The sequence below is a fragment of the Prionailurus viverrinus genome, chromosome A3, assembly GCF_022837055.1.
Source record: "Prionailurus viverrinus isolate Anna chromosome A3, UM_Priviv_1.0, whole genome shotgun sequence".
In the NCBI taxonomy this organism is placed as follows: domain Eukaryota; kingdom Metazoa; phylum Chordata; class Mammalia; order Carnivora; family Felidae; genus Prionailurus; species Prionailurus viverrinus.
Window position 1 is genome coordinate 31,419,895 of NC_062563.1, and position 18,680 is coordinate 31,438,574.

Below are 18,680 nucleotides of genomic sequence, written 5' to 3' on the forward strand. Positions count from 1 at the left end.
GGGTGGCTCAGTTGGTTAAATGTCTGACTTCAGTTCAGGTCATGATCTCACAGCTCGTGGATTCGAGCCCCACGTCGGGCTCTGTGCTGACAGCTCGGAGCCTGCTTCAGATTCTGTGTCTCCCTCTCTGCCCCTTCCCTGCTCGTGCTTTTTCCCTCTCTCTTTCCCTCCCTCTCCCTCTCTCAAACACTACAAAAAAAAAAAAAAAAATCAGAACTTAAAAGTTTATTTTGAGAGAGAGAGAAAGAGAAAGAGAACACAAGCAGGGGAGGGGCAGAGAGAGAAAATCCCAAGCAGGCTCTGCACTGCAGCACAGAGCTGGACATGGGACTTGAACTCACAAACTATGAGATCATGACCTGAGCTGAAATCAAGAGTTGGAAGCTTAACCAACTGAGCCGCCAGGCACTGCTACAATTGTAACTTCTAATAGGTCTGTGGCATTTCCAATCATTGCTACAGCGCAAAAGAGGTAAAGAGGCTGGGGTGGAGAAGACAGACATTAACAAAGGAAAGAATATGAACAGCCGAGGAAGAGAGGAAGAAGTGCTCCACCTCATTAAAATTCAAAACTAAAGCAATAAGATATCAGTCTCTTGCTTACTGATTTTTTTTAATTAAAAAAAATTTTTTTTAATGTTTATTTCTGAGACAGAGAGAGAGAGAGAGAGAGAGAGAGAGAGAGAGAGAGAGGATGAGTGGGGGAGGGGCAGAGAGAGAGGGGACACAGAATCCAAAGCAGGCTCCACGCTCTGAGCTATCAGCACAGAGCCCCATGCAGGGCTTGAACTCACAACCCACAAGATCATGACCTGAGCCAAAGTTGGACGCTCAACCGACTGAGCCACCCAGGCACCCCTTATTTTAATTTTTAAATTTTATTTTAGAAGGACAGAAAGTGAGTAGGGGAGAGGGGCAGAGGGAGAGAGAATCCCAAGCAGGCTCCCGTTCAGCTCAGAGCCCCATATAGGGCTCGATGTCATGACCCTGGGACTATGACCTGAGCTAAAATCAAGAGTCAGACGCTCAACCAAATGAACCGCCAGGCGCCCTTGACTTGCTGATGTTTATTTTATTTATTTTTTTTAATGTTTATTTTCGAGACAGAGAGAGACAGAGCATGAACAGGGGAGGGTCAGAGAGAGGGAGACACAGAATTTGAAATAGGCTCCAAGCTCTGAGCGGTCAGCACAGAGCCCGACGCGGGGCTCGAACTCACAGACCGCGAGATCATGACCTGAGCCGAAGTCGGCTGCTTAACCGACTGAGCCACCCAGGCACCCCGGATGTTTAAATCTAAGACCTATTATTGGCACAGGGGAGGGGGCATCTCACACAACTGCTGGGAGTATGAACTGCTGCAGTAAGGTTAACATACAGCAGGCTAACATCTGCTCTGGCAAAGGCTGAGAAACAACCCAAGGTCCCAAGGACAGTGGATAAATTAGAACCACAATTTGCTATTATGTCACAAGTACAAATGATGTTTCCAATGGCATCAATATGCCGGGATATAATATGAAGTTAAAGGGCTTTCTACAGCAGTGGGGGGGGGGGGGGGGGGGGGGGGTAGGTAGAGAGAGGGCGAATGAACTTAATAAAAGATCCCCCAAATATTTGTTTCAAATGTCTAGAAAGAAACACGCCAAAAAAGCATATTGTTTTTCTGGCTGATGGGATTCTAAATGATTTGGTTTTCCCCTCATTCTATCATTCCATAGTTTCTAAATTTCCCACAATGAACATACTTCTTTTGTAAATGAAGAAGTTATACAAATAACGAAACAATAAAAGAAACAGATGTAAACTATAAAAAATATATAGTAAAAGAACACATGAGTTTTCTTGTTACTTCCATTTTATTCCAGCACCACGTTTGTGCCATGAAGCCTGGGGCGAAACGTGATGCTTTCGAACATCCGTATCTTTTTTAAATGCCTATCTTCCACCTCAAGTACAGTATCAAATCCTAACAGGAAATTAGCTTTTTCTGCCAAAAGAATTATGGACTTAGATTACGGTAAAGAAATCAATCTGAAATACCTAACCTGTAATTGTTTAAGCCTGGGAGCCTGCCTACCTAGCTTAGGTAAACACAGTTTAGGGGTGAATGGAGAATTTAGAGGTAGCAGGTTTAGGAGGTATAAACACGTACAAGAGAAAGAAACCTCAAATAGTCTAGGAATGCAAAAGACATGGGCGGGAATGACAATCAGGGCTTGCAAAGAACAAGGCTGGGAGGCTAGGAGACCAATTGGAGGTTCACATGAGGACCCCAAGAGTACCCCATTAGGCCGCAGCCATGGCGCGAATGGTGAGGGGGCTTAAGTGGGTGGGGAAGGGGAAGCTTAGGCAACTACCTTTGTTGCCCTCCAGTCACATCTGTTAAAACTCAGAGCACAAAGCAAGCATCGAGTAAGAGTAGAATGGACAAGATACGCGTTACAGCCCGGATTCAGTGGATCTGGCCTCACACAAAATTAAGAGACAGTCAGCCAAAACGCTTCTCAACTGTGTAAACCTACTCTAGGAAGTGACTGCACCAATTCTGTTATTTCGTGATCATTTATACCAAACTGTCTATGTCCCAACTACTAAGTGAACTTTTTTTTATTACTAACATCTCTCATTTAAAACTACCAAAGGTCTATTTGAATTAAAAGCTGAAGTATCAAATACTATCTGAAATCTCAAAACCAAAGCATAAAAATTCATTTTAATGGGGCACCTGGCTGGCTCAGTCGATGGAACACACGACTTTTCATCTCAGGGTTGTGAATTCAAGCCCCATGCTGGCCAAACAGACTACTTAAAAACCTTTAAAATTAATTTTTAAGAACATGAACTCTAGAAAGAAAGAAGGGAGGGGCTCTTGGGTGGCTCAGTCGGTTGAGCATCCGACTGTGGCTCAGGTCATGATCTCACGGTTTGTGGGTTCGAGCCCCGCGTCAGGTTCTGTGCTGACAGCTCAGAGCCTGGAGCCTGCTTCAGATTCTGTCTCCCTCTCTCTCTGCCCCTCCCCCACACACTCTCTCTTTCTCTCTCCCAAAAATAAACAAACATTAAAGACAGAAGGGAAAGAATCTCTCACACTATGCGTCAAAACCACTTGCATCCCATCTTTTCAGTGTTTTTATTTCAAAGCATGTATCAGCATATCCCACTTCCTAAAAAATTTTTCCAACTGATAGACTTTAAACAGCAAGTTATGCTGCCAATCTTGGCTGTTCATTTTTGACCTGTCAGGAGCATCCCTTCCCTTACGTTGGCCACTACGCAGTAGACTCAAGCTCTTATCTTACAGGAGGGAGAGGAATTAAACCAACTCTCTGGGAACCACAGCAAACATACTCTCTTCATCCTCTGACTGGTGTCAGAATCACACTCTCGATCCCAAATCTAATTATTCTTCTGAAAGAGAACATTTCCCAAGACAACTATTATTACCATCCAGCTGAGACTTAACGGTTTTAAGAGCTAACAACTCCAAGCCCTCTATTTAGGAATGCATCAGAAGAGACCCTCACGGCACCTGGCATTTAAGTCACAAGAACAAGGACATTTTGGAAGTTTCCATACTCAGTTTTTTAAATAGAACTATCTGCACCAAAAAAATCTGGTGCCTTCTTTTCACTGCTGAGGATGAGCCTGTTCAAATCTGCCATCAGAGAGCCAGCAGCCTGGAGGAATCAGAGTCATTATTACATGGTTTCTCTACCCACCCTTCCCTATCTCTGCCTTCCCTTTAAGAAGAAAAAGCAAGAGAAGGGAAGGGAAAGAATGGGAAGGAGAGGAAGGAGGGTGAAGGGACAAGAAAGAGGGAAACGGGTACCTGTCTCCCCGGCTGCACTCTTACATGGTACAGCTCTGGGCTGCTGCCCTCCCCACCCAGTACCTCTGGCTAGACCAGGGCTCTTTCTCTGACTTCCGTGTAATGACCTCCTTTTTTCCTTCACAGACTTTCTCACGATCCATCGCCTTCTTCTACTTCAACTTTGAAGTATAAACTTTCCCTCCTTTGCCTGTAACTTAAAAGACAAGGACAATGTCTTTACTGGTGCTGATAAAATGCCCCAGATCAGCAGCAAACAAGGAAAGCCCTCCTTTTCTCTGGTTTGCTGGATTACGGAAGTGGCCAAATCTGGCAGAAGCGTAAATTTACAGGAAGAGAAAAATTCATTTGTAGTAACTATAAAGGTGGGAGGCAGGGGGACCCAAAGATATTTTCTGATCAATTCCATAACCTTCCAATTCAAAAATATTCTTTCATTTTTAAATGCTTTGCTGTATTTGCCACATTTCCTAATGCGAATGCATATTACTTTTACAATCAGGGCAGGGTCTAATCATATAGCAGACTTTTCAGAAAGTTTCTCTGAAAGAGCTGAAATGTTCTCAGCAATTTCATATACTTATGTTTGGTTGTTACCAAGGTGACCATGTAATTTCCCATCCAAACCAGGCCCCGTGTGGGAGATCAGGGGAGCTGGATCTGTTGTGTGAACGGGAACAACAGACCTGAACCAGCATGGCCCCAGCAAACCTGAATGTCAGAGAGCCTGCGTGTGACCTTCCTACATTCCTCTTCCCACCTGGTGGCTGAGGGAACGGTCTTCTGTGCTACAAGATGCCAATGCAAACAGTGTTCAGAGCGCATTTTAGCCGGTCACTCTAAATAACGCAGTAGGCCTGCTGCCTGGCTGACAGAAGACAAGAAGAGGGAAAAGACAGCTCGGATGCAAAGGGATCAGAATTCCCTGACTGGAAATGGACACAGAGCATCACAGAAGAGTAGGCTCTTATTTTCTATGTTTTATTAATTCCTTACTTCCCTACACCAACTTAGGAACAAACAAAGCACCCGGTGCCCAGTGTGCTTATTTCACAGACAGGTGCCTCCACGCCCCCAGGTGCCCAACCCCAGCGCCTCCAGCCTGACCTTGCTACCCACATCCAACCCGACACCAAATCTCGTCACTGTCACGTCTACCTCTTCGCTCCTCTCAGAGCCACCTGTTTCCCCACCTACCTGTCTTTCCTTCTAGGTGCCCCCAAGGACCCCAGGCCCCAGCTTCTCCACCCCAGCAGGCCTTCTCATGGCCTTGCTACCCCACTGGGACTGGTGGAATATCCCTGCCACCGCTCTCCCACAAACTCTCAACCCACTGTCCTCTCTGGCCCTCACCTGGCAAAGGCCCTGCCCTGGCTAATCCTACAGCCCACCCATATTCTCCACCCACGAGGCTCACAATGCCTTCATGGCTGGTTGCCCACCACACTGCTTTCTTGGTTCCCCTCCCGCCTTAGCAACCACTCCTTACGTGTCCCCTTTGCTGGCCCTCCTCCACCTCCACACCCTCTTGGGCCCTCAGACCCCCTTATATCCCTAGCAACATCACCTCCCAGGTGATACCATGCAATTCCCTGGCTCTAAATACCCTCTCCCGCTACAAACACCCATGCTGCTTCCCTAAGCACCACAATCTTGAGCCCTCTTCCTACCCAGTGTCCCCGTGGCCAACACCACATTCCTGGGCTGCCCCTACCCCCCCCCCCCCCACCACCACCACTCACCTGTCTTCCATCCACCTCAGTACTTGGCCAATTCTTCCAGATGCTCAGGGAAAATACCTGAAGCTGTCCTCGCCTGCCCTCTCTTGCTTCTATCTTCATCCAGTCAGCTCTGCTCCAGGGCCTGACCACTTCTCACCACCTCCACACAGCTAGCACCCTGGCTGGAGCCACCGTCAGCTCACCGCCCTGGGGGAGTCCACTCCTGACTGGTCTGCTCCCCTCTTGGCAGCCAGAGAGAGCCTTTTAAAACTAGGCAGGGCATGCCACTCTGCTCAAAGCCCTCCAACAGTTTTTCATTGAACTCAGGAAAAGCCAAAATTCTTAGCAGGGTCACGTGGCCCACATAATCGCTGTTGACCCCCTCTTGCCCTCTGTCCAGCCACACCACCTCCTCAGGATCCCTCAGACGTACCAGGCACCTCCCCCTCAGTGCCTTTGCACCTGCTGCCCACACACTGCCATGGTGGGCTTCCCTTAACTCCTGCAGGTCTTTATTTACATGTCATCTTCTCGACACAGCCTTTCCTGGCCAGCTGAACATGCAACACCTCACTCCTAGCAGTTTCTCTCCTTCCCCATTTTATTTCTGCATTCATATTTGTCAATATCTAACATCTCCACCTGACTGACTTCTAGCATGCACTCCTGACTTGTCACCAGCATGGAGCTCTGAGAGGTCAGGGACTTGTCTGTTTAATTCACTACTGTTCCCCAGAGCCTTAAACCTGTGGGAAGCACTCAGCATATTTTAAGGGATGAGTTAGTTAATGGCCTACAGGTCCTAGGTGATCCCTATATGACTTCACATTGCATTCCCCACTATCCCTCTTCCTTCATTTATTTCCTTCCAGAATTTGTCACTGGCTGCCATTTGATGCTTCTACTTCTTTGTTTATTGTCCATCTCCTCCCACAACTGGAAGTCAATGCCAAGAGAGCAGGAACCAGGTGGGCACCTAGCAAACATCTGCTGCAGGAAGCAGTCCCTTTCCTGCCTGCCTTCCCAGACCAGGCCACGATCCGCTCTTACCTGGACTGCCATAACACCGCATTGGGCTTCCTATCTCCAGACACTTTCCTTTCCCAGCACCCGAGGCAGGAATTCTTTACCCCAAAGCTCAAGTAACTTTGCTACAACTGTTCATCGGCTCCCCGGCTCCCACCTCCATTCTCTGTATTCTGACGGTACTAAGCTTGTGCCAGGACAAGGCATGGCCATGCTGTTCCCCAGCTGAACAGCCCTGGGTCTCCCTCCTCTTGACCTGCTTCACCTAGACATGTCTCAGGACTCTGAGGTCCTCTCCCCTGGGAATCTGTGACAGCCTCCCCACCCCCGACCATAACGTGGCTGGGCAGAGGCCCCTAAGGGCCGACTTGCCATCTCTCTCCTAGTGGGGTGTAGTGGCTTTTTACACGCTCTATGTGGTGCCCACCCACTGGGGGCCCTATGGGTTCCTACCATTATATGACTCTGAGAAAAACACACTAGGGAAGTGGAAACAAATTATGGATTTGTATGAACCATGAGTGTTTCTCCCACCCTTCCATAAGGTTGAACCTAATGAAGCTACTATTCAGTCCATACCCCTAACAACTCCAGACTAAATGATCTACTCTTGGCACCCACGAGAGGAGACCCCAATATTCTCACAGAGGCTATTAGAAAAAGTAGAAGACACAAAACCTTAAGGAACCCTAAACACTTCTGCCAGCTGTGAAATGGGCACTGGGACATCAACGTGTTGAAACAACAGGCTGTACTACCGGTGGGCCTCTGCCAACACCAAGTTCAGGCTATTAACTTGGTTTCCCCTGGACACCCCTCCGGGTTCAGATGACACAAGAGCCACCGACACAGGAGAACTGCAGAGCAAACACATGACCTTTACCTGGCTGGAGTCCTTAGGGTTCGAGCCTTTTTGCAGTTTTTCTGGTTCTAATTTCTTGCCACATGGCATTTGCCCATATGACACATTTCCTAGTTGCCTTTAAAAGCATACGAATTTGCCTAACAAGATTCCCATGGGATAAGGAGATCTTTTGTTATGTTTCTCCTATTTAATATCAATTCTGATCACACGATCTAACTTTTCTGAATGCCAGGGCTTTGCAAGTCTCTGGTTCTTCCTGTGACCTATTCATTGTTCTTCTATGTATGGATTTATTCTTTTTCTCTTTAAGTTATGGTCATGGGCCATTATTTTAGTTTGTTTAAAGAAACTCTGATCCCCTTTCCATATGAGTTTCTCAAAAGTCACCTCTTGCCCCATTTGAGGAAGCTTTTATTCAGCATAGGAGGCCCAAGAGAATCTCCAGTGAGAAGATCCTCAGCACCCCACCCCCACCTCCAGCAGTCTGCTCCAGCAGACCTCCCCAACGTGGTTTGAGGAGCAGCCAGCTTTGGTTCCTGCTGCCCCAGCCTCCGGGCACTGGTCTCTCACACAGTAACAGCCGACAGCCTGAGCCCCAGCTTCTGACTCCAAAGCAAACATGAAAATAAGAGCCTGCATTTTAGTCTGGCAAGGCCTTGACCAGCAAGCAAAAAGAGATGGGCTAACCAGTAGCCTCAGGAGGCTGTCAAGCACTTGATCAGTGCAACTGAGGAACTGAATTTCAGATTTTCATTTTAATGAGTTTAAATAGCCACATGTAGCTAGCAGCTACTGTGCTAGGCGGTACAGATCTGGCGAAAAGGACAAGTATCATTTATTGGTGCACAGAGAGGCCATGTCATATGAGAGAAAACAATACACAACCAGAATCACCAAGACAGCCAGATGCTCACAGTGACAAGGAGCTGGAGGCAACAAGAGACCGAGCCTCATCTTTTACCTTCGCTCCCGCCAGAGCATCAGCTACAGCAGTTCAATCCCCGCCCATCCCAACTCTTTAAAAATTTTTTTTTTCAACGTTTATTTATTTTTGGGACAGAGAGAGACAGAGCATGAACGGGGGAGGGGCAGAGAGAGAGGGAGACTCAGAATCGGAAACAGGCTCCAGGCTCTGAGCCATCAGCCCAGAGCCTGACGCGGGGCTCGAACTCACAGACCGCGAGATCGTGACCTGGCTGAAGTCGGACGCTTAACCGACTGCGCCACCCAGGCGCCCCCGCCCATCCCAACTCTTTAAGAACATCCCCAAGAACACCTGTTAGAGTCAGCAGATCAATCCACCATACCTGTCATTAGTACTGCTTATGTGCAGCTCCTGTCTTCCTCACTAGCTGTGAACTACCTGGACCCAAGAGCCTGTGTGATCCAACTGTAGGCTTGGGGCAAACCCGTGTACCTCACCTTCCCATAGAAATATCAGGAGAGTTCTACAGCCACCTTTAGCTCTCAGGTTGTCAGATTCAATGAAATTAGCGTCGAGACCTTCTGGGCGGGACGAGGAACAGGGAGATACAGATGTACATCCCGAAAGCAGAGAGGCAGCGACCCAAATAATCCTACCAGCTGGACAGTGGAAAGAGAGCAGCTGTGACCTAGCCCCTTACACCTGTCCTGTTAACAAGCAAATCATGCAGAATGGTCTTCTATCTTAAGCTTTCTTAGGCAGCAATTTCACTAGTGATTAAATACAGGCAATGCAGCTTTCCTACACGTGAACTATTTCTTTAACAAACACGCCTTGTTAGACTTTAGTTTTCATCTGTTTTCCTGCTGCTTGGCCCTCTGCTTTCTCATATGCTCTGCAGGCGCTCGTGTGAACACACTTCCTGACCTCCCTGCTTCTAAGTCATCCTGGTGGTGCGTGTGCTGACCCTTCACAGCCCCTCCTCCTGGAAGCTCACGCCCATGATGCCAACTCTATTTCTCTTCTTTTTCATCCCTCTTTTTGATACTTACCTTGATAGCCCGACACAGGGGTAAAAATTCCAGAAGTTCCCTACTGAAACTGCTATAATGTTAAACCGACCTTAGGTGTACATTATGTTTATATCCAACTACACGTATGTCCACGTTCTCAGCTCCCATGTACTTGCAGGAGCAAGTAGAGAACGGTAGAGGGGGTGCCTGGGTGGCTCAGTCGGTTAAGTGCTGACTTCGGCCCAGGTCATGATCTTGCAGGTTTGTGAGCCCTGCACTGCACTCTGTGCTGACAGCTCAGAGCCTGGAGCCTGCTTCTGATTCTGTGTCTCCCTCTCTCTCTGCGCCCCGCCCCCCCACATTTGCACACTCTTGCTCTCTCTCTCAAAAATAAAATAAATATTTAAAAAAATAATTTAAAGAACAGTAGAGGGAAAAACCCCAAAACAGACAAACCTTTCTGTAACAAGAAACATAAAAAGCAACGAATAGGCTGACACTGGGCCAGGCAGGGCTCTGAGCCCAACAGACCTCAGTCAGGCAGCCCTCGGCTCCAGCTGGTAGACAGGAGCTGGGGAGCCCCCACACAAGGGGGAAAAGAACCAGGTCCATTGCTCAAAGCCAGGACCCAGCAGGTCATGCCATGGTCGGCACCACTGAGGGAGAGAGTAAGACCTCTGCCATACGACCTGGTCCTCGACTGGATCCAGAAAGACAGAATGCAAAACCACAGCAACAGAAGTGGGAAGTGGAGGGGAGAGGGGAGAAAATCTCAAAAGAAACACTCAGAAGAGGATTTCACACCTCTTGATAAATAGAACAATTGGAGAATTACTTTAAAATAAGTACATTAGGGTCCTCGGTGGTTTAAATAAAAAAACATTTTTAAACAACACAAACACACATACGAGAAATTAAGAACCAAAAATAGGCAGGAGTGAACCAAACAGAAATCTCAGAAACAAGAACTATAATGAATGCAACAAAAATTCAACATAAACACATGACCATACACAAGGAACTAGTAAACTGGAAAATAACACTGGGGAATCCATCCAGAATCGTCACTAGAAAAAGATATCCAAACCATGAGAATGCGGTTAAAGAGAAACACAGACCGACTGGAAAGCTCTAGTGTGTAATTAACAGAAGTTCATCCAAGAGTTGAGAGCAAAATACAGTTATTTTCAGATGTACAAGGATGAAGGCAGTGACCGTTCACAGACCCTCAGTGGTTTTTTTTTTTTGTTTTTTTAAAGAAAAGTGAGCAAAGAGGAAGGGAGAGGGAAACAAACAGGGGAATAAGTATGAAAAAGGACAGCAAATGCTGTGGGTTTAACAAACTGTAAAGTATCACAATCTGAATATGAAAATAAGTCAACCTAAAACTCGACCATAACGACAAGGTGGGTGGGTGACCAAGGAAGCTCCAGTTTTTTTCTCTCAAGTAGAGGGTGAGGGTGAGCGGTCTGCTGGGCTCTCAGGCAACAGGAGAGGCAAACTGATAACCAGGCACAAAACCCTCCTTTTCATTTTTCAAAGATGATCTTATTTAAACTTGAAAAACCAACTTGCTTCTTTCTCTAGAAAGACTGTCTATGTCAATCCTAAGCCTTCAACACAGCAGAAAATACCATTTAAAATTCTCACTTTATAGGAAGAAAGAAAACAGTGATGCGAGGTGTAAAATCATTGAGACAGCTCTGTGAATTAATTAATAGGGTAAAAAACCAAAATGTGAATACAAGTCGGGTCAATCAATGTGCTTAAAGATACGTGTTCGCATCCTTCTTCCTGAGTTAATGCCACAGTGAGGCAAATTCCAGGACCATTCAGTAAGGAATCTTAGGATAAGGTATTCTTGCCCTTAACCTCATTTCCAGTATTAAGAGAAAAACAGCCAGAGGCAAGTTCTTTCTGAAGAGCTTTTTCCTTTTTTGAACCAACACTTTAGGTAACTTCATACACATCAAATCATAATCCTGCATCTGGAAAAATATTAGCATTGAATATAATGAATGTGTGTAATCAGCTTTATCTAACTGATAACACTTGTCCAGATAAAACTACATCTTGGATGCTGCTGCCATAATACAAAGCATGGACTTTTAGGTTCCAAATAGTAAGTCATCCATTCGTTCTCCTACTTTGCAATATAAATCCACAAAGTTGGGTTTGGGGTTATTTCGGTAGAACACTGTTTTGGAGAGAGAATTAAGCTCGTAGCACGCTCCAGTACGCAGTAAGCACTGGGCTGATTTCATGATGTTCCCGCCAATGCATGCTTCCTTCCTGGAGCTAATCCCATCAGGTGACTGGGCAGAAAGCAGGAGAGCCAAAACCTGAGTCAGCCAACAGGGCTCCCAAAGACCATCTCACGTGAAAAGCATTTGGTTTTCAAATGCCTTAACCTTCACTGACAACAGGGGTATTAAAGCTAATCCTATGCTGATTCAATACAAAAACTACTTGAGAGTGATTCAAGAGGAGAGAAAGAAGGGAACATAGTTACCGGAAGAGTAAAGAAAGCGGGATGCTTCGCTTCATCTTCGTATTTGCCTTCAGTTGAACTTCCAGCCTCCATGGATTTGGACGTAGTGTTCTTACCAATACCCATCATTAAGAGAAAATGAGTAGTTTGGCCGTTGGACTGGAGCGGCTGGAAGAGAAGGCTTGTTCAAGCGAGGAGCCCAGGATCTGAGCTGGCTCTTCCAGTGCCAGGAGCACCCAATTCTCAGGCAGAGATGAGCCCCACAAGTGCCATCTCTAGCACCTAGAAAGAGAGGAAGCAGCCAAATCACCAGGAGCACACAAACAGCACAGGACACACATTCACTGCATTTCCTGCAGAGAAGTCAGAGCGTAAGTCACATCCAAACATCAAAAAAGCACATTACTTAATCACACTTTTCAAGTCCCCACTATTTTGGTTATAGTCAGTCACACAGATTCTGAACTGGCCCCTGGAGAGTGGGACCACTGAACTGGGCCATCAGAAATACCCAAATACAAAGATGAAAAGGCAGCACAGGGATTTCTCTGACATGCATTATGGTACAGATCTCACAGCACAGCACTATCCAATGGAACCTGCCACAGTGATTAAATGTTCTGTATCTGCCTTGTCCAATCCAACAGGCATTACCCACAAGGCAATTAGTACTGAGCCCTTGAAATGTGGCTAGCGCAATAGAGAAATGGAATTTTTACTTGCATCTAATTTTAACTGATTTGAATTTAAACAGTCACATGTCACTAGTGGTAACCACAGCTAATTTACCAGGATATCAAAAATTCCGAATTGTCTATAGGTGCCCAATTAAAGGCAGGGGAAGGCATTCAAAAGCATAAAAAAAGGAGGGGGGGGGAGATAAAACGAACCCAGGATTAAATGACCAGAGTTCGAGAACATGTCAAGATGACCTTTAAAATGGGCTAGAATGCCACACAAAACACAGAGCCAGAACATTCCGTATCAATCAAATGACAACATAAACCTAAACAGGAAATCAGAAAGACAAAATAGAGGAAAGGAGGTAAAAAGGCAAGAGATAAGGGAGGAAGGGGAAGGAGCACAAGACGGACCTGGAAGGCTCAGGCAAACTGATAATTGTTTGAGGAGGAAAAGTGCACTGCTCTAGGCTAAGAAAAAAATCTAAGTAATAGATGAGTAGGAAGTCACTGGAACAATTCTCTGTGGCCAAGTTTCAGTGAAGAAAATTAAAAACTCAATGTCAAACAACAGAAGCAGGACTTACACAATGAAAGAGATCCACCCAAAAATTAACAAGCATTTGGGGAATTTCAGCTTCCAGAAATGAGAGGACACATAAGATCCCTACAAGGATTGGCATGTGTACAATAAAACATGCCTAAGTATGCCCAATGTTTTATTAAAAAAAAAAAAATACCACAATCAGATAGGGGTGAGAAGGGACAGAACACTCATTAGAACGATGTCAGATCTCAGCGCCAATTACTGTTCCAACTGAGAAGAAATAACCCAGCCAAACGGTCCTGCAAATGTGAAGACACACCTACAAAGTTTAGGAATATAAGTAGGAGGACCACCTGGGTGGCTCGGTCAGTTGAGCACCCGACTCTTGATTTTGGCTCAGGTCATGGTCCCGGGGTCGTGGGATGGAGCCCTGCACCAGGCTCCAGCATGGAGCCTGCTTGGCATTCTTTCTTTCTTTCTCTCTCTCTCTCTCTCTCTCTCTCTCTCTCTCTCTCTCCTTCTCCCTCTCTCTCTCCCCCCCCACCACCCCCTGCCTCTCTCCCTCTCTCTCAAATAAGTAAAAACAATGAAGAAAGAAAGAAAGAAAGAAAGAAAGAAAGAAAGAAAGAAAGAAAGAAAGACGAAACACAAGCAGGAAAACCTCCTGTTCAGGGAATTCTGTTACAGACTTTCATTTAATAATGACTTTGGATGAGCCAGGGGAAAAACTGAAATATAGGCAGATAAGAGAAAGAATCACACAAAATTTGATAGTTTGGTAGAGTGCAAGATGGGAAAATAAAGGAAACGGCTGCCAGAATATCAAGTTGCCTCAAGAGAACAGAATCAAATGCACATATCAAACTTTTTTGAGGGGCTCGTTTGTTTTTTTGCTTGTTTTTAGTCTTCTTTTAATGTGTATTTTTGAGAGACAGAGCACAAGCCAGGGAGGGGCAGAGAGGGAGACACAGAATTCGAAGCAGGCTCCAGGTTCCAAGCTGTCAGCAAAGAGCCAGATGCAGGCTTGAACCCACAAACCATGAGATCATGACATGGAGGGGCTCTTTTGGTTTAAATATGCATGCACATTTTGCATTCTTGGTTATATCCTATCCATGGTCTGTTGACCCGGAGTGACTTTCCCTCCAGGGGACATTTGGCAATGTCTAGAGCCATCACAACCCGGAGAGAGCCACCAGCATCTAATAGGTAGAGGCCAGGAGTGCTGCTAAACATCGTACAATGCATGGGGCAGATCCCAAATGTGACCACCCCCATGACTGGGAACAAAGGGGGACAGTTCCACCGTTGCAAGACCACTTTCCATCAAGTACCCCGTGTCCTATTTCTCTACTGAATGTTTAACTGGCCCTTGTGAGTTCTACCAGGACCTACCCCCTCCCTTTGCTGTCTCTTGCAGAGCAGCACCCTTTGGGGTACCCTGAAGACAAGCCCAGTGAGCAACAAGAGGAGACGGGGCCTCTTGTACAGGACAGTGATGCAGTGAGAGGCTTTGGGGCAGAAGGCTCCCAGACCTGGAAGAGGGGACACCCTTTTCAAGTAAGACAGAGAGCGGAAGAAGGAGAGGAGACTGAACAATGAGCACAGAAAGATATCCTCACAAGTCCCCAGGTGACAGAGCATTCCACACTCAAGTGTTTGAGAGTGAAGAAGACAGTCTCAAGGCCAGAACCCACAGCAAAGTGCTTCATCCACATAGGCTGAACTTGAGTGGGGAAATGTCAAGGCCCAGATGCAAAGCACAGCAAAAGACAAAAGCGGGGGGGGGGGGGGGGGGGGGGGGGTTAGGGTCTGGTTTAAAGTTTGTGTTAAAAGGCAAAATCTCCCAGGGAATCCAACACTGGGGAAGATCTGCCTGCCCCCAGCCCCCCATCGCCCCTCTTCCTACTCCTTGAGAAAGGAAGACTAAAGCAAAGCCACTGCTATCTTGCCCCTGACCCGGTGATAAGGGAAAGGAGGAGCTGAGGGATGAGTGATGGGGCTCATTAACGATGAAAAGGACGAGGAACAACACAGTGAGAGCAACAACCACAGTCTCCCAGCTAAGCACCTGCCTCACCAGATCAACAGCCCCTTGTCCTCCTGAGTAGGAAACGGTATTGCATGATATTCCACTAATTCCAAGGGGAAGGTAAGCTTCAGAGCAGCTCAGTAACTTGCCAAAGGACACACAGCCAAAAGCAGTGGAGCAGGATTCAAACTTTAATCAGCATTCCTGCCCTAACAGCGTTTATACAAGCAAGACCCCCGGCCCCCCTCCTGGAGCGAACGTGGCCCAGGTTGGCCTGGAAGCCCAGCCGCCCGACTTGCCGTGTGCCGTCTGCCCTACCTGAGATTTCTGGGGGGGCCCCAACGGGGCAAGGACCACCAAGCTCCCTCTCCAGGAGCCCCCACCTGCCCCAGAGCAGGAGCTCCCAGAGCCGTACCCTCCAGGCGCTGTGCGGCATCGCCACCACCTTACCAACAGCCCTACCGCCTCTGGCCTCCCTTTCCTGTTCTAGCTCGAACACTCCACTTGTCCGCACAAGCGCAGCCAGCATGCCCTTTGATGTGTCCTGATGTACCTGAGAATAACAGCCCAATTCCTCAGCAAGGCCACAGGGTCACCGTGAAGCCTCCTGGGAAGCATGGCCCCACTGCGCCGTCATTTCCATCTTTCAGGTTCTCGGGTGCTGGGTCCCTCACGAGCCCTCAAGCTCACGTACAGGCAGTGCCTCCCAAATCGACGCCCTTTAGCTCGCCCCCTTCCATTGGGGTAGCTCCAATCAGTGCTTCCTCTGCTTGCCACCTCACCGTGGCATCCAGGAAGCGTGAGGATGGATGGCTGATACAGCGAGATCACGTCTGCCTGCCCAGCCAGACCACACGTCCACTGCCTGTATCCCTGGCTCGCGCGGTTCAATTTGGCACCTGTATTGAAGGTTGCCTGCTATTTGTGCAATGAATAAATACGCTGTGAAAAAATAAAGGTACTAAATATAATGTAAGACTCAGTCTGGCTTAATACTCTTACTATATTGGAAAAGGAGATTAACAGCCAACATTCACATCTGTAACACCGTGGATGCACGGATGTCAGGGACAAGCCAGGGTGTGGACATCACTGCGATCATTCGACTGACAGAAAGAGGAGGGAAGTGTCTGAAAGGAAAGGAGCAAATGAGAACCACAACCAAGAGGTAGGAAACTCAGAGAATCTACCGATAGCCAACTAGGCACAAAATATGTGAGCAGAGCTCCTTTGGCGCTGATTGGCTCAAACATTCCCCAAATGCCAGCAACAAGCATCTGGTTCCGAAGCTGGCAAAATACCGCCCTGCCTGGCTTTGCAGGGCCCCCAGGTAAGAGTGGGTTTTACGTTGTCATGGGTGGTAAACAACAGCAAGGAAGAAGCACACGTGACAGGGTATCTGGGCCAGAAAACCTGAGATGTTTATGGAAAAGTTTACCGACCCCTGAAGACAACAGGATGAACAAATCCTGTTTAAAATGGCAATTATAGAGGAAAAAATAGTTTCAAACAGAGAGGGAGGTGAACCAGAAGAGACTCTTAAATACAGAGAACTGAGGGTTGGTGGGGGAGCTGGGGAGAGAGGAAATGGGTGATGGGCACTGAGGAAGACACTTGTTGGGATGAGCATGGAAGTGATGAATCACGGGAATCTACCCCTGAAACCAAGAGCACACTGTACATAGCTAACTTGACAATAAATTACATTTTTAAAAACGGCAATTATAGCATTAAATACTTAAGTTTCACAAAAAATGTGCATGACCTTTATTTATACAACAGTCAACTATTACTAGGGATCATAAAGCAGATTTAAATAACTAGAAAAAAAGACTCAACCCTGGAATAAGAGTGCTATTCGTATATTCATTTTCCGATATACATAATGTATATGAATTCAATAAAAATTAATACCGCAAAAGAAGAGAAAGGGGGCTAAAATTCCTGTGGAAGAATAAGGATAGCCACAAATATCTGAAAAAATAATAAGAATGTGCTCTATTAGATAGGAACCCTAACACAAAGTTGGAATAAACAGGGGAGCTCACAAAAACTGACAAACAGACGAGACAACAGAAATCCCTGAGGCCTGCTTCAGATTCTGTGTCTCCCCCTCTCCCTGCCCCTCCCCCTTTCATACACACTCTCTTTCCCAAAAATAAATAAACATTAAAAAAACTGGGGGGGGGGGGGGAAATGCCTGGGTGACTTGGTCAGTTAAGTGACTGACTTCAGCTCAGGTCATGATCTCACATTCCGTGGGTTTAAGCCCCACATGGAGCTCTGTGCTGACAGCTCAGAGCCTGGAGCCTGCTTCAGATTCTGTGTCTCCCTCTCTCTCTGCCCCTCTCACGCTCACGCTCTCTCTCAAAAATAAACATTTAAAAAAAATTTTTTTTAACTCAAATGAAAGTATATTAAAATGAGGTACTTTTTTTAAACTATGTGGGTTGTTTTTAATCCCTTATTTGTAAGACAGTGAATAGACAAACACTCCTAATGAAAAATAAATTTGCTAATGAAAAGGCAATTTGATTATATGTATCAAAAGAGGCCTATTAATGTTCACTTCTAACATTAATAGATATATTTACTGTTTAATATTTGTTAATTAGGATGCAAAGATTTAGGTATGAAATTGTGCACATTAACATTATTAATAAGACTAAAAATCAGGAAAAATCTAATATTCAACACTAGGAAACTGAATGGCAAAAGTATGGTATATTCCTACAAAGAAATACCACGTGGTCAGTAAAAACAGGACACAGAAATAATGACTGACATGGAAAGATGTTCACCTTATATTATGTAAAGAATCAGGTTTAAAAAAAATAGCATGCATAAGACTATGTTAAGTGAAATAAGCCAGTCACAGAAGGACAAATATGGCATGATTCCAAACTTATGGGGCACCTGGGTGACTCAGTGAGTTAAGTGTCCAGCTTTTGGTTTCGGGTCAGGTCATGATCTCACAGAGTTCGTGAGATCAAGCCCCGCGTCCGGCTCTGTGCTGAGCGTGGAGCCTGCTTGGGATTCTCTCCCTCTCTCTGCCCTTTCCTCTCTCTCTGTCAAATAATTTTTTTTTTTTAAATCACTATCCTAAAGCAAGTAGGAAGCCATCACTGGCTCCTAAAAACAAAAATCTTTTTCAACCTCAAAATAAATCTGCAGCCTGACAGGGTAGAAAAACAGCAATTTGGCAAATGCTGCTATGAGCAAGTAGGAAAGTAAAATATTCAGATCTTTATTTAATAAGCTTCCACTTCTCCAGGAAGTGAACCACCAATAATCATGAACAAATGCAGAATAACAGCATTGAACCAGCACTTCTTTGGTCAACTATTCAGCCAGTGATCCTTTCTCTTGCACTTAATCTGACCATTTCTCTGCTGTTCAGGAATGTGTCAACTCCCTACTGTGGCTTCCCACAGCCACCTGACTTGGCAGTATGATGGTACTATCCAAACAGAATTTAAAGGCTGAGCTGCTCCCGGAGTTTACTAACCAAGACTTTGTGTTTCTTGGAAGCAAAACCTAAGAAAATG

At 46.1% G+C, this 18,680-nt stretch overlaps 1 protein-coding gene across 6 annotated transcripts in view; it reads right to left on the reverse strand.

The window, feature by feature from the left end:
• The window catches only part of SLC23A2 (solute carrier family 23 member 2), a 136,242-nt gene that overhangs the window by 65,850 nt on the left and 51,712 nt on the right, over positions 1 to 18,680 (reverse strand). For 4 of the 6 annotated variants that reach the window (XM_047852836.1, XM_047852835.1, XM_047852837.1 and 1 more), the window contains one exon: positions 11,895 to 12,155. The exons of the other annotated variants lie outside the window; for them this stretch is intronic. In XM_047852836.1, the coding sequence (XP_047708792.1) occupies positions 11,895 to 12,002 (108 nt within the window). In that variant the 5' untranslated portion in view covers positions 12,003 to 12,155. The remainder of the gene's footprint in view (positions 1 to 11,894; positions 12,156 to 18,680) is intronic. 6 annotated transcript variants of the gene reach the window in all.